Source organism: Pan paniscus, chromosome 5 (assembly GCF_029289425.2).
Source record: "Pan paniscus chromosome 5, NHGRI_mPanPan1-v2.0_pri, whole genome shotgun sequence".
NCBI classification, from domain to species: domain Eukaryota; kingdom Metazoa; phylum Chordata; class Mammalia; order Primates; family Hominidae; genus Pan; species Pan paniscus.
The window spans coordinates 107164388-107178644 of record NC_073254.2 but is presented as its reverse complement, the minus strand read 5'-3'; the positions used below and the strand labels follow the sequence as shown (position 1 = coordinate 107178644).

Sequence of the window (14257 nt, the reverse complement as noted above, 5' to 3'; positions counted from 1 at the left end):
AAAGAAGAGTGAAATGCCTAGATGGAAAGATTTTCAAAATAAGTCTGCTACATTGAAAATATACTGCCAGTTGGTTGATATTTAAATGTAGAAATTCTTGAATAATGGTGGCATCAATCATCACTAGGAAGGCCCGGCACGGTGGCTCATGCCTGTGATCCCAGCACTTTTGGAAGCCGAGGTGGGTGGATCACTTGAGGTCAGGGGTTAAACCAGCCTGGCCAACATGGTGAAACTCCTGTCTCTACCAAAAATACAAAAATTAGCCAGGCATTATGGCGCACACCTGTAGTCCCAGCTACTCGGAGGCTGAGGCAGGAGAAGTGCTTGAACCCGGGAGGTATAGACTGCAGTGAGATTGTGCCACTGCACTCCAGCTTGGGCGACAGAGCGAGATTCCGTCTCCCCCGCTCGTCCCCCAAAAAGGAGCATCACTAAGAAAAGGTGAATGGTTGGGATGCATACTGGAAGGAAACAACGGAAATCTGAAAAGGTGTAAGAACCTAAACAAATTTGTTTATCACAGAAAATAAATCACAAAACAACTTTGCGTTCTGTGGCAAGTTTCTTTATGTTAAACAAGAATTGCTTTTTGCATCACATAGATCTTCTAAACTCTTTGTTGAAGAGGTCCTTGGTAGTCTGTATCTAAGCCAGTTCCTTACGGAAGTGGCACTGAGCAGAGTAGATAAAGATAGGAACTTTTGAAGGGTCATAATCTCTGTGTGCAAAAAAGAAGCCACAGTAGTCTGAAGAGCTGTGCAGGTTTTAGGGTGACACTGGGTTGGGAACCTTGGAGCTAAGTGTCCCACACCTGGCAAGCCATGACATACATATTTTCTGTTCAGGCAGAAACTGAGCTTTACAAAAGTGAAATGAGAAAAAAAAAAAAACCCAAAAACCAGGCACATATATTGAGAACCATTCAATCCTTCTTAGAATTGCCTCATACCTTTCTCATGCATCTTTATTAAATTCAGATGCAAATTAATTTTAGAAAAGTCTAAATAGGCGTGTGTTTTATTTTTCTGTTTCCTAATTAAATAGTGGTATAAGCCTGGAAATGCTCTATATCTATTTTCTGAAATCTATAGCTCTTGTTTAGGTAAATATCAGGTACTTAGCTAATTAAATGTCTCTTGTTTATAGGAAAGTGTCAGCTTTCAGGATGTTATGTGTATGGCTCAATAAAATTACGTACAAAGTGACAGTGTACTCTCTTTTCATAGGCTGACCTTGTCGTCACCATCACCTAAAAATGGCTCCAAACAAAAATGACCTAAGGGTTGAAACAAGATAAGATCAAATTGACGTCATGGTAAAAATTGACGTCATGGTAATTACACCAAGTACCCTTCCATCATTGGATGGAATTTCCTGTTGATCCCAGGGCTTAGATGCAGGTGGAAACACTCTGCCGGTATAAAAGCAGGTGAGGACTTCATTAACTGCAGTTACTGAGAACTCACAGGACGAAGCTAAAATCCCTCTTCGGATCCACAGTCAACCGCCCTGAACACATCCTGCAAAAAGCCCAGAGAAAGGTAATATGAATGAAATAATTTTGGGGGATTTTAATTGAGGAGTAAAATATTTGAGAATACGAGGAAGATTCCAAAGTCTCTGCGTATACCTTAATAAGAACAGAGACAGGCTTTTACTCATTCTCTTTTCAGCACTTATGATTGAATTAGAAGGAAGTCTGTAAAATTTGGCTGTGATCATAGGGTAAGATGTTATCTAACAGAAGCCAGAAACCCAATGTCTCCTGCTGAGATGCTTGAGTGCCTGTCAGGATCTAAAAATTTTCCTCAAGAATTATTGTATGTCATTGGAAAGACATTCTTTTGAGTGGCTTCCAGGAGCCAGACAGAGGGCAAGTAGACATTATGATATTGTTTTATTATCCATTTTTAAGTGATGTATAACTATATCTTCAAGCTGGCCCATGATAAAGTGGTTCACTTGTTCAGCTGAATGACTATAGCTTCTGATTATCTTTTGAATAGATGTTCTCATGCAGACTTGAATAGTAGCATGGAATTTCTTGAACGTCATTGTTTTCATTTTTCTTCTTTAATAAAATGCTACAAAAATCAAAGTTGGTAGTATTTCTCTAGCTATTATTCATGAATTTGCAATGATAAGTCACTTGCCCAAGTCTAATTGATTAGTTCCAATGAGTTTCTGGAAACTTTTTTGCAGCTAACCTTGGTTATCTTAGCATTAGCATTAATTGGTGGCTGATTGGGAAATAGACACTAGAAAATAAAAGACCTTTTTTTGTCCCTCCTTATTAGCGTTGAAGAATAGGCTATGGGCACGTGTGAAGAACTATGGGCTGACACTATATGGATCCCTTAGGAATGCAGAAGCTCCCTTTCATCTCTGTAGATATTTTGTTTCTTAAGCTCTTCAATCTTTTTCCCAGTCAAAAGTCAGATATTTTGCTTTAGAAAAGGAATCTTTTAAAGTTTCTGAAAATATCTTTTAAATAATTACTTGACTTAATACCAATTCAATTATTCATAATATTGGTCAACCAAATTGCATGTAATACATTTCTATATTCTTGAATTATTTAAAAAAGACAAGAGTGGTCATCATTTATAAAAGGTTCGTGGTTTTTCATGTTAATTTCAACTTTGGTTTTCTTAAGTTTATTATTTTTTTTGCAGTAAGAGTCATTGAAATTTTAAGTGAGTCATATTCCTTACCATTTCCTGCTGAAAAGGGTAGTGTGTGAGAAAAATGTTAGAAAAGCAATTAATTATGTTCCAGAGCAGATTTTCAGTTGCAGTGTACATTTCTTTTTAATGTGAGACCCAAATTTACATGAAAACTCAAAGTAAGAGCTGGGTAACAGAAATGGCTAACTTAGAAGGTAATGTACGTCTTGCTTAAAAGCACATCAAAGTAATCTACTTTCTCAAAGAGAAAATTTACAGGAGTGAACTTACATTTCTTTTGAGAACAGCGTGGTTCATAGCACCAAACTTCATTTTTACAGGTTGTGAATCCTAGAGTAGTTTGCTATCAACTTCTGATCTTTGCACATTCTGGATTTGGCATATAATGTTACAGCAGTGCCATTGTAATGTTGCACAAAGTAGTCTAGCAATTTCTTGGTTCACCAGGCTTAGAGATAACATTGTAGAAATGATCCAGCATCTTTAACACTCTGTGGTTTAAGGTGGGGCACTTAGGGGTAGAATCAATAACAATGTTAGAAATCAAATTAGACAAGATAACTGAAACAGCATGATCCATGTGTGACTCCAAGTTATAAAGGAGGACATGGATTAATGGTATACTTCTAGGCTATAGGGGTAGTACAAGTGGAAGGACACCATCTTAGCATCAGATCACTTTCTGAGCAACTTTGGCAAATCTTTTAAATTCTCTAATGTGTAGTTTTCTAATATATGACACAGGTGTAAAGAAAATAAAGCAAGTGAATGTATGTGAAAGCCAATGCTGACTGGGCACGGGGGCTCACGCCTGAAATTCTAGCACTTTGGGAGGCAGAGCCGGGGATATCACTTGAGCCCAGGAGTTGAAGATCAGCCTGGGCAACATAGAGAAACCCTATCTCTACAAACAAAACAAAACAAAAAAACAAACACAAAAAACCACTCCCAAATTAGCCGGGCTTGCTGGCACACTCCTGTTGTCCCAGTTACCCGGGAGGCTAAGATGGGAGGATCACCTGAGCTTGGGAAGTTGAGACTGTAATGAGCCGTGATTGTGGCACTACACTCCAGTCTGATCCACAGATTGAGACCATGTCTCAAAAAAAAAAAAAAAAAAAAAAAAAAAAAGAAAGAAAGCTAATGCTTTTTCCCCTTTCCCTGTTCCCCTGCTGTTCCCCACTGCAGACAGTCCTTATAGCTTGATAAGTTTAAAATACCTGAACTTGCTCTCTTTTCTTTTCTCTCTCTCTTTCTTTCTTTCCCCCTCCTCTCCCTTCTTCCCCTCTCCTCTACTCTCCTCTTTTCTTTTTCTTTCTTTCTCTCTCTCTCTCTCTTTTTTTTTTTTTCCAAGATAGGGTTTCTCACTGTCTCCCAGGCTGGAGTACAGTGGCTCGATCCCAGTTCACTGCAGCCTCATCCACTCAGGCTCCAGTGATCCTCCCACCTCAGCTTCTAAGAGATGGGAAGCAGGAACTGCCAGGTCAGTTAAGGGATATACCTACTACTTGCCCAGTGTCACTACTGCTATATTCCTGATCTAAGCAGTCAAGGGCCTATGTAGATGAAATGGGGTACAAAGATAAAAATACAAATATAGACATACCACTGTTTGATGTGGGAGTGACAAGGTCACACTGCAAATAAATGTAGGCTGAGGGGTATTTTTGTGGCCATTTTTGGAAAGTACAATCTGCCATAGCAGTAAACACAGGGGCAATGAACAAGGGCTTCACTTTGCAGCTCCTCTGCTCTGTTTTTAATTACCAAAAAAAAAAAAATCCTTTTAAAGTAAGATGCCTAGACAACATAGTGAGATGCCCACTTCTTTTCTTTTCTTTCTTTCTTTCTTTTTTTTTTTTTTTTGAGACGGAGTCTCTCTGTTGCCCAGGGTAGAGTGCAGTGGCGCAATCTTGGCTCACTGCAGCTTCCACCTCTCGAGACCCCATTTCTAATTTAAATAAAAAGAAAGACGCTTTCTTTGTGGATGAAGAGATAGACGTGTACGTAACTGGTTAGACTGTGGGGCATCATCTAAGAATTATAAGCCAAGTGATAGGTGAGTGCAGTGGAGAAAGATATTTATTTTGTCTTTGGGGTTGGGTGAAAACTTCACAGTGAATCTGGCTGTTGAACAGCTCCTTAAAAGACTCTGAAGTAGATGAACTGAAAAGGGAGAGAAAGAAGGCCAAGTTGAGAAAACTCATGTTTTCTTGGACACGTATTATCTTGATGTGGTGGGTGATGGGATATAAGGGTATGTTGGTGTGTATTGCAGGTTAGTCTGAGGTTGTGTGTACAGGGCCTTTGAAGTTCGGAAAATACTCATGTGAAATACCAAAAGAAGCTGAGATTAGTAAATCTGACTTTAGATTGAGCATATTTTTGCAAAATAGCATAAATCCTAGCATAATTTAATTTCTCCCCCTGATTCTTAATATTTTCTTTTGAATTTTAAAACAGAAAAACCTGAGGGTGATTAGGATGATAAAAATATTCATTAAAATGCTTTCAAAATCACCTAGAATTTGAAGGCTATTCTGTTTTTACTTGGTTAATGTCATCTCTTTTCAAAATAAAGGCAAAGAAAGGTAATAGTTTCTGCTACAGCAATAGTGATTTTTGTTTCACTTTTTCAATCTTCTTTTCACTTTATTATAAAGGCAATTCTAAAATGCGCATTGACTTCATGCTTTCACATTCTGCAATCTTATTATAAATGTTTCTCTCTGAATTAATTCTGATATAGTTGTTCACTGCATAATGGCTGAATTTTCATAATATATGAGCTGCAATATTAAGGCACAAAAATGATACTAGTTTAAAAAGGAAACTAGTTTTAATTCTGAACATTTCCTTATGGCTTTGTGTATTCTCAAACTTACTGATCTCAGAACCTGTTTACACTCTTAAAAATTATTGAAGAGCCCAGGCTGGTCGTGGTGGCTCACGCCTGTAATCCCAGCACTTTGGGAGGCCGAGGCAGGTGGATCACGAGGTCAGGAGTTTGAGACCAGCCTGGCCAATATGCTGAAACCCCGTCTCTACTAAAAATACAAAAAAAAAAAAAAAAAAAAAAAAAATTAGCCAAGCGTGGTGGCGTGTGCCTGTAGTCCCAGCTATTCGGGAGGCTGAGGCAGGAGAATTGCTTGAACCCAGGAGGTGGAGGTTGCAGTGAGCCAAGACTGCATGACTGCATTCCATCCTGGGCAATAGAGGGAGACTCAATCTCAAGAAAAAAAAAAAAAAAAATTATTGAAGAGCCCAAAGAGCTTCTATTCATGAGTTTATATCCATTAATATTTAATGGCTTAGTGATTATGCTAAAGTTTAAAAATATTCATTTAGAAAAATCCATCATATGTTAACACATATAACATATATTTATTTTTTAAAAATGACAATTTTCAAGAAAAAATTAGTGATGAGTGGCATTGTTTTACCCTTTTGCAAAACTCTTCATCGTCTGGCCTAACAGAACATAGCTAAATTCTCATGTGCTTTTTCATTCAATCTGTTGTAAAATTACATGTCATGTAGCCTCTAGAAAATTTCTCTGAACACCCAAGAGGATGAAGAGGAAAAAAAGACAAACAACATTTTAGTATTACTATGAAAATCATTTTAACCCCACAGAGCCACTGAAAATCTTTGGGGTTCCCAGATCACACTTTGAGAACCACTGACTTAGAACAATATTTATTCAGTGTTAATTATGTGTGAAGATAAATAGAACTCAAAATTACTTACATATAAATATATATATTAGGTAGAAATAATGACATATGTTTGTTTTAGCCTTCATACTTACACAATCTGAATTTCTATACAGGTTGAGTATCCTTTATCTGAAATGCTGAGGATGAAATGTGTTTTAGATTTTAATTTTTTTTGGATATTGGAATATTTGCATACACATAGTGAGATATCTTGGGGATGAGACCCATGTCTAAACATAAAATGCATTTGTTTCATATACACATAGCCTGAAGGTAATTTTATATACTATTTTAAATATTTTGTGCATAAACAAAGTTTCTGTTAAGTACTTATATGTGGAAATTTCCACTTGTGTAATCATGTTGGTGCTCAAAATGTTTCAGATTATGGGCCATTTCAGATTTCAGATGTTCAGAATAGATATACTCAACATGTGTTATAAACTTAGTTCTGCTGTCTGACAAATTATTCCTAAGAAGTATTATGGGTTAATATAAACATCTAGCAGAAACTCAGCCCTATTATGTCAGTCTACATGAAAAATAACCATAAGTTTTGACTCATATGTACCTTTAAACCTCATTCTGAATTTTTTAAAAAAAACTTTTATTTTGAATAATTGCAGATTTAGAGGAAGTTGCAAAAAATGTACAGAGAAGTCCTGTATATCCTTCAGCTTGTTCCCTCATTGAAAATTATCTTGTATAACTATAGTACAAGGTGAATACTAGAGAACGGACATTGCTGCCGCCTATACAGCTTATTCAGATTTAAGACACACACACACACATAATACTAGTGCTCTGTTATGCAGTTTTATCCCATGTGTAGATTAGTGTGACTAACATCCCTATCAACATGCAGCTGTCCCATCACCACGGCTCCCTTGTGCTATCCCTTTAGAGCCACACTCACCCTCATACACTTCTTTCCCAGTGCTAACTCTTTGAAACCATTAATCTATTCTCTATCTCTATAATTTTGTTATTTCCACAGTGTTATATAAATGGAATCATATAGTATTCAGCCTGCATTCAGCATAATTCTCTTGAGATCCATTCAAGCTGCTGTGTGTATCAATAGTGTGTTCATTTTTTTGTTGCTGGACAGTATTCCATGGTATGGCTATACCATCATTTGTATGACCATTCACCTGCTGATGGACATTTGAAATGTTTCCAATTTTTTGGCTACTCTAAATAAAGTTTCTATGAATATTTATATATAAGTTTCGTGTGAACATAGTCTTCATTTCTCTGAGATAAATGCCCAAAAGTGCAACTGTTGGGGCATATGGTAAGTACATGTTTAGTTTTATCAGAAACTGCCAAAGTATTTCCCAGAGTGGCTGTACCATTTTGTATTCCCACTAGACCAGCAATGCCTGAGTTATCTGGATTCTCTGCATCCATGCCAGTATTTGGTGTTATTTTTTATTTTAGCCATTCTGATAGATATGTAATATGTCATTGTAGTTTTAATTTGCATTTCCTTAATGGCTGATAATGTTGAATGCTTTGTGTTTATCCTCCATCAAATGATTGTATATTTTATATCTCATATATAAGTTTATATATATTTTCTTAGGTATTATCTAGTTTAAGTTCCATGTTTTACAAATAAGGACATTGAGGCTTCTTAACAGGATGACAGATAATTTAAAATTTAAATTTTAAAAAAATTTAAAAAGAATTTTTTGTAATTATTATTAAACCAATTTCTACAGTTAATGTGAGAAATGGGAAGATTCAGTTATCTATCTCTTTCCTAAGGAGAACTTTTTTTAAAAAAAATTACATGGTTTTAGTATATGTTGGGAGCTAAAAGCAGGGAGGTCAAGACACTGATGACTATTATTAATAGTAATGTTGAAACTACTGGTTGTTGTTATGACTGGTAAGCCAATTTTAGATTAACTGTTTTTTTTTTTTTGTTTTTTGTTTTTGCCATGTCTGTCTGCAGGAGCACCATGGATTGCTACAGAAAATATGCAGTTATCTTTCTGGTCACATTGTCGGTGTTTCTGCATGTTCTCCATTCCTCTCCTGATGTGCAGGGTGCGTGACCAAATTTGTGGTTCAAGTAATAAGGACAACACACATTTCTAGATGTACATCAATAACTCCATTAATTACATTTCTACCACCTTTTCAAAAGTAATAAGTCTTTGCTGCTGGATTCATATCTAGGCACTTGTAGATTGTGAACATAAAATTAAATTAGGTTCAGAAAATGTGCAGTGAAAATGATATCTTACACAACCATTTATGCAGCAGCCTATACATTTTCATCGGAAATAGATTCCTTTTTATTCTTGAGTCTTACAAGAAGAAAATGCTCCTTATTCAGTTAGCTCAGTTATTTTTTACATTTCTCCCGGCAGATTTGAGATTTTAACATTGCCTTTGTAGATGAATTTTCACATCAGTTAACAAGTGAGAAAAACAAAACCATTTTATACAGTAAATTTGTTTTGCTGTATTGTCTGAAAAATCTCATATAGTAGCTGATATAATTCCTTCTGCTTTGAAATTGTGAGCTACTATTGGTTATGGTTTTTCTCTATGTAAGTGGTAATATTTTAATCCAGGTCCCAAGTGCAGGCGCCTGATCTAATATCAGGCTCTCTACGCTCACCAAGCTTTCTTAATTCTGACATATTTCTCTCTGTCAATATTTGGAGTTACTGTGGGAAAAACAATAGCAGATTCTAAAGGGAAAAATATTTTTCCTCTGTGCAAAATTCTCTTTTCAGATGAACATGATGTTTTCATCTGTCAAGTTTTGTGTTTCCTCTAGGCATACTGTTAGCATTGGGATAGAGAATCCATGCTTGAAGAGAGACTACAACTGAGATTTTCTATGCATATCTGTAAAAAATGTTTGTTTTTAAGTTTTATTTCCCATGAACATTAATCAGTATAAATATTAAATAGATATTATAGATGAAGATTAACATATAACCAAAAAGCACTTACTTAGTTTCCTTTCATTTTTGATGGAAAAATAATATTCACTATCCCATAATAAGGAAGCATTCACAGTTTCTTTTCTTTGTTGCCTTGCCTTGTCTTGCCTTGCCTTTTCTTTTGAGACAGAGTCTCGTTCTATCACCCAGGCTGGAGTGCAATCGCGTGATCTCAGCTTACTGCAACCTCCGCCTTCCGGGTTCTAGTGATTCTTCTGCCTCAGCCTTCTGAGTAGCTGGTATTACAGGCACCTGCCACCATGCCCAGCGAAATTTTTGTATTTTTAGTAGAGATGGGGTTTCACCATGTTGGCCAGGCTGGTCTCAAATTCCTAACCTCTGGTGATCCACCTGCCTCAGCCTCCCAAAGTGCTCGGATTACAGGCATGAGCCACCACATTTTTTCTTATTTTTTTGAGTCAGGGTCTCACTTTGTCACCCAGGCTGGAGTGCAGTGGCATGATCTCGGCTCACTGTAGCCTCGACCTCCCAGCTTCAAGCGATTCTTCTGCCCCAGACCCTCAAGCAGCTGGGACTACAGGTGTGCACCATCACGTCTGGCTAATTTTTGTTGTTGTTGTATTTTTTGTAGAGACAGGGTTTCACCATGTTGCCCAGGCTGCTCTCAAACTCCTGAGCTCAAGCAATCCACCCACTAAGGCCTCCCAAAGTGCTAGGATTACAGGTGTTAGCTACTGTGCTGGCCTCATAGATTCTTTTTGAGTCTTTTTTGGATATTTTACTCTGCCTTTTTTTTCCCCTGATAGATTGCCCAGAATGCACGCTACAGGAAAACCCATTCTTCTCCCAGCCGGGTGCCCCAATACTTCAGTGCATGGGCTGCTGCTTCTCTAGAGCATATCCCACTCCACTAAGGTCCAAGAAGACGATGTTGGTCGTAAAGAACGTCACCTCAGAGTCCACTTGCTGTGTAGCTAAATCATATAACAGGGTAAGAACCTCAAGATCCCCAGAAGCTTTCTAACAGCCCAATCAGAGAAATGTTCATAGAGCCCACCCATGGAATTTAATGCCAAAGGTGTCTAATGACCCAGCCTCTGTCGAGCATTTGTACAGGTGGGGAATACATTTCTACCCATTAATTAAAAGAGTCAATTGTCTTGTGGGTATAGACTGGATTTATTCAGAATGAGGAGAATAGGGGTAGAGGTGACAAGGGGCAGGTTGGGAGAAAGTACAGCTTACTTGTGCTAACAATATTTCCTAAAAAGGAGACTGTGCAAATGTAGTATGCATCTACTTATTTCAGCAGAATGCAGACAATTTTATGTAATATTCTTCAATTTTGTCTCTATCTATCTATCTATCTATCATCTAATCTATAATATGTTTTTTTTCCTTCCCCTTTAGGTCACAGTAATGGGGGGTTTCAAAGTGGAGAACCACACGGCGTGCCACTGCAGTACTTGTTATTATCACAAATCTTAAATGTTTCACCAAGTGCTGTCTTGATGACTGCTGATTTTCTGGAATGGAAAATTAAGTTGTTTAGTGTTTATGGCTTTGCGAGATAAAACTCTCCTTTTCCTTACCATACCACTTTGACACGCTTCAAGGATATACTGCAGCTTTACTGCCTTCCTCCTTATCCTACAGTACAATCAGCAGTCTAGTTCTTTTCATTTGGAATGAATACAGCATTTAGCTTGTTCCACTGCAAATAAAACCTTTTAAATCATCATTCAATCACTGAATTATCATTTTTCTTCAAAGTAAAGCCAGTTGCTTTGACAGCATTAATGGAAGAGAGTGGGCCATTGGGTGAGTTGGGGCCAAATGTGTTTGGTGACCTGACATTGGAGAGCCTTGCTGTTACCACACCTAGCAGCGTGTGAGTCCTTTCAGCCAGTGGGCTACTTATAAGACATTTATTAGGGCAAGAGAAGAAAATATGAGAACTTCTATTTATATTAATTTTTATATAACTTTTTAAGTTTCCATTTTGATGGATTTTATAAAAGCACAGATACCTTAGTATGGTAATACATGTATACAATTTATAAATCAATAATTATCCATATATTGGGAACATTTGATCAGAAACTTTTTACTGTTAGAAGGGGACAATAAAAAACAAACAAACAAACAAAAGAAAAAGAAAAGAGAGAACACTTCTCTAGGATTTGGGAAAGACAAAATTATTCCCAGACTGAAGTTTCTATTTACTTGCTTTATGCCTGGCTGAAAAACGCTCATTTTATTAGTCCCTGGCAGCCAGGCTATAACTGAATAGAGGCCAAGGAAAGGGCATCATTGCACCAATTGAAACTGGGCATTACTCTGAAATACCAGAGGCATCAGATTTTGTTCTTCACATTCAGATCTGGCTCAGAACTATGGTCTAGGTCAGATGCCTGGCATATTCACTTTGTTTTTTAAAATGTTTAAGATGGCCGGGCATGGTGGCTCACACCTGTAATCCCAGCACTTTGGGAGGCCAAGGCGGGCAGATCACTTGAGGTCAAGAGTTCGAGACCAGCCTGGCCAACATGGTGAAACCCCATCTCTACTAAAAATACAAAAATTGCCAGGCATGGTGGTGGGCGCCTGTAATCCCAGCTACTCAGGAGGCTGAGGCAGGAGAATCACTTGAACCTGGGAGGTGGAGGTTGCAGTGAGCTGAGATCGTGCTACCGCACTCCAGCCTGGGCGATAGAGAGCGAGACTCAGTCTCAAAAAAACAAACAAATGAAAAATGCCTAAGAGTAGTGCCATGCTTCAACACCACATCTGTTGAGCATTTATACTGAGAGGTGGTCCTTACCTTGAGGACAATGGTATTATAAATATTAAATTATATTAGCCATGGTGGAGATCATAGCTACTCAAAAAAGTTCTACTCCTAATAGAGCCTGTAATTTAAAAAAGATAATCACACTGGTAACCGGTAAGGTTTTCAGAAAGAAATTTTGATCATCACCCATTTGTCGAAATTTTATTTCTGAGTGGCAAGCCAGTTCTTTGTTCCTTAGCAGGCTGGTAAACATATCAGGTGTTAGGGTAGTAAGTTAAAATAGGAAGTGCATGTACTTTTTTTTTTTTTTTTTTTTTTTTGAGACAGAGTCTTGCTCTGTCTCCAGGCTGGAGTGCAGTGGTGAGATCTTGGCTCACTGCAACCTCTGCCTCCCAGGTTCAAGTGATTCTCCTGTCTCAGCCTCTCAAATACCTGGGATTACAGGCACATGCCACTGTGCCCGGCTAATTTTTGTATTTTCAGTAGAGACGGGGTTTCACCATGTTGGCCAGGCTGGTATCGAACTCCTGACCTCAAATGATCCGCCCGCCTCAGCCTCCCAAAGTGCTGGGATTACAGTTGTGAGCCACGGAGGCTGGCTTTTTTTTTTTTTTTTTTTTTTTAGTAGAGATGGGAGTTTTGCCCTGTTGGCCAGGCTGGTCTCAAACTCCTGGCCTCAAGTGATCCCCCACCTCAGCCTCCCAAAGTGCTGGGATTATAGGCTTGAGCCACCATGCCCTGTTTGTGCATGTACATTTTAAGAAACATGAAAGGACACATGAAGATATTAGTGCATTTCTTTATTTACTTATTATACTTTCATTGAATGTATAGTAAATGTTGATATTTTGTTAGATCGCTGGGATTTAGACATCAGGAATCTCTGAAAGATAAGACTAAGAAAATATAATACTGCTTAATCAGAGAAACAATTGTGGTGATCATTGGTTCATTAAAATATTTAGCAGATATTGACTGAGAACCTACTAAGTGTTGGGTCTGGAGAGCTTGTTTGGAGGGCTCGTCAGTGATGGAAAGTTTCTGAAACTCCTTGGCTAGAATGTCTTTGTTCATCTGGGACCACCCTATTTGACAGAAAGAATGGAAGGGACACTCGAGGAGTAAAGAGAGAGGACAGGGACATCCCCGTGTCCATTCAGCTCAACCAGGTCAACCCTGGTGAGCACTAGGGTGAAATGTCATAGCCAAACTTACCTCCTGTTTTACCATTTGCCAGGCATGGTGCTGGTCCAGCGATGGCCAAGATGAATAAGACACAGACCCTGCCCTGAAGCAATTTACAGTCTAGTGCAGAAGGGCAGCATAAGCAACAAATTACAATCAAGAGACATGTACACTATGGGAGAAGAGCGAACTTTGGTGGCATAAAGGGAGGGATAGCTTATTCAGCCTGTTGGGGCTTGTCATAGAGAGCTTCACAGGGCAATATGATCCTTCAGATGGGTCTAGAAGATAGGCAGAGAGATGGGGGACAGTACATTCTAGTTTGAGGAAACAGCATAAGCAATTTTTCTGAAATAAGAAACACTAAGATGGTCACAGAATTTCAAGGAGTTCAGTGTGCTTGGACTGCAGGAAGCTGGTTGGAGGACTGGAACTGTAGAGATAAATATGCACCTGTCAAGAAGGTCCTTGTATAACATGCAAAGAAATATGGATTTTAACTAGGCTTCTAGTTTCTCAAGCTGGAGGGCCTGAGGGTTCCAGAAGCCGCAGAATAAACAAGCACCTTTCTGCAGGATCAATTTTGCTTGAAGACTTGGGGAAATGTAATTTTTACTTCAAAACAAAAATGGATGTATTATAGAATAGAATGCAAAATTGACAAAAATAGGAAGAAAAACAGTGACTTAAAAAGAAACTTCATGCTGAGGGTGGGGCCTTTCGGATCCTGCTCTTCTGAGCTCTCCCAAACCTCCAGTTTCACTCTTGCATTAGGAGTACTTAAATAGAGGAGTTTGAGGAGTTCTGTTAACATTAAAGGAAGGGTAGTTGCTGGACTTCCAAGCTTCTGGATGAGTCTGGCTGAGAAAATAGTTGTCATGACTTTCGGGACAGTCAATTTGAAAGCTCTGATATGAGCTCTCTAGAGAAGAGATTATA

General features: G+C 38.2%; 1 protein-coding gene across 4 annotated transcripts; it reads left to right on the top strand.

Annotated features, from left to right (window-relative positions):
* The first annotated feature begins 1023 nt into the window (after positions 1 to 1023).
* On the top strand, positions 1024 to 13698 carry CGA (glycoprotein hormones, alpha polypeptide). 4 transcript variants are annotated; one of them, XM_003822848.5, is made up of 4 exons: positions 1024 to 1544; positions 8373 to 8467; positions 10146 to 10330; positions 10750 to 13698. In XM_003822848.5, the coding sequence occupies exons 2-4, from the start codon at positions 8380 to 8382 to the stop codon at positions 10825 to 10827; spliced, it is 351 nt and encodes a 116-aa protein (XP_003822896.1). In that variant the 5' UTR covers positions 1024 to 1544; positions 8373 to 8379; the 3' UTR covers positions 10828 to 13698. The 4 variants fall into 4 exon arrangements, with proteins under 4 accessions (XP_003822896.1, XP_034818381.1, XP_063461479.1 ...); XM_034962490.3 differs by lacking the exon at positions 1024 to 1544 and adding an exon at positions 3125 to 4749; XM_063605409.1 differs by lacking the exon at positions 1024 to 1544 and adding an exon at positions 9971 to 10063 and having other exon boundaries at positions 8155 to 8467.
* Positions 13699 to 14257: the final 559 nt, after the last annotated feature.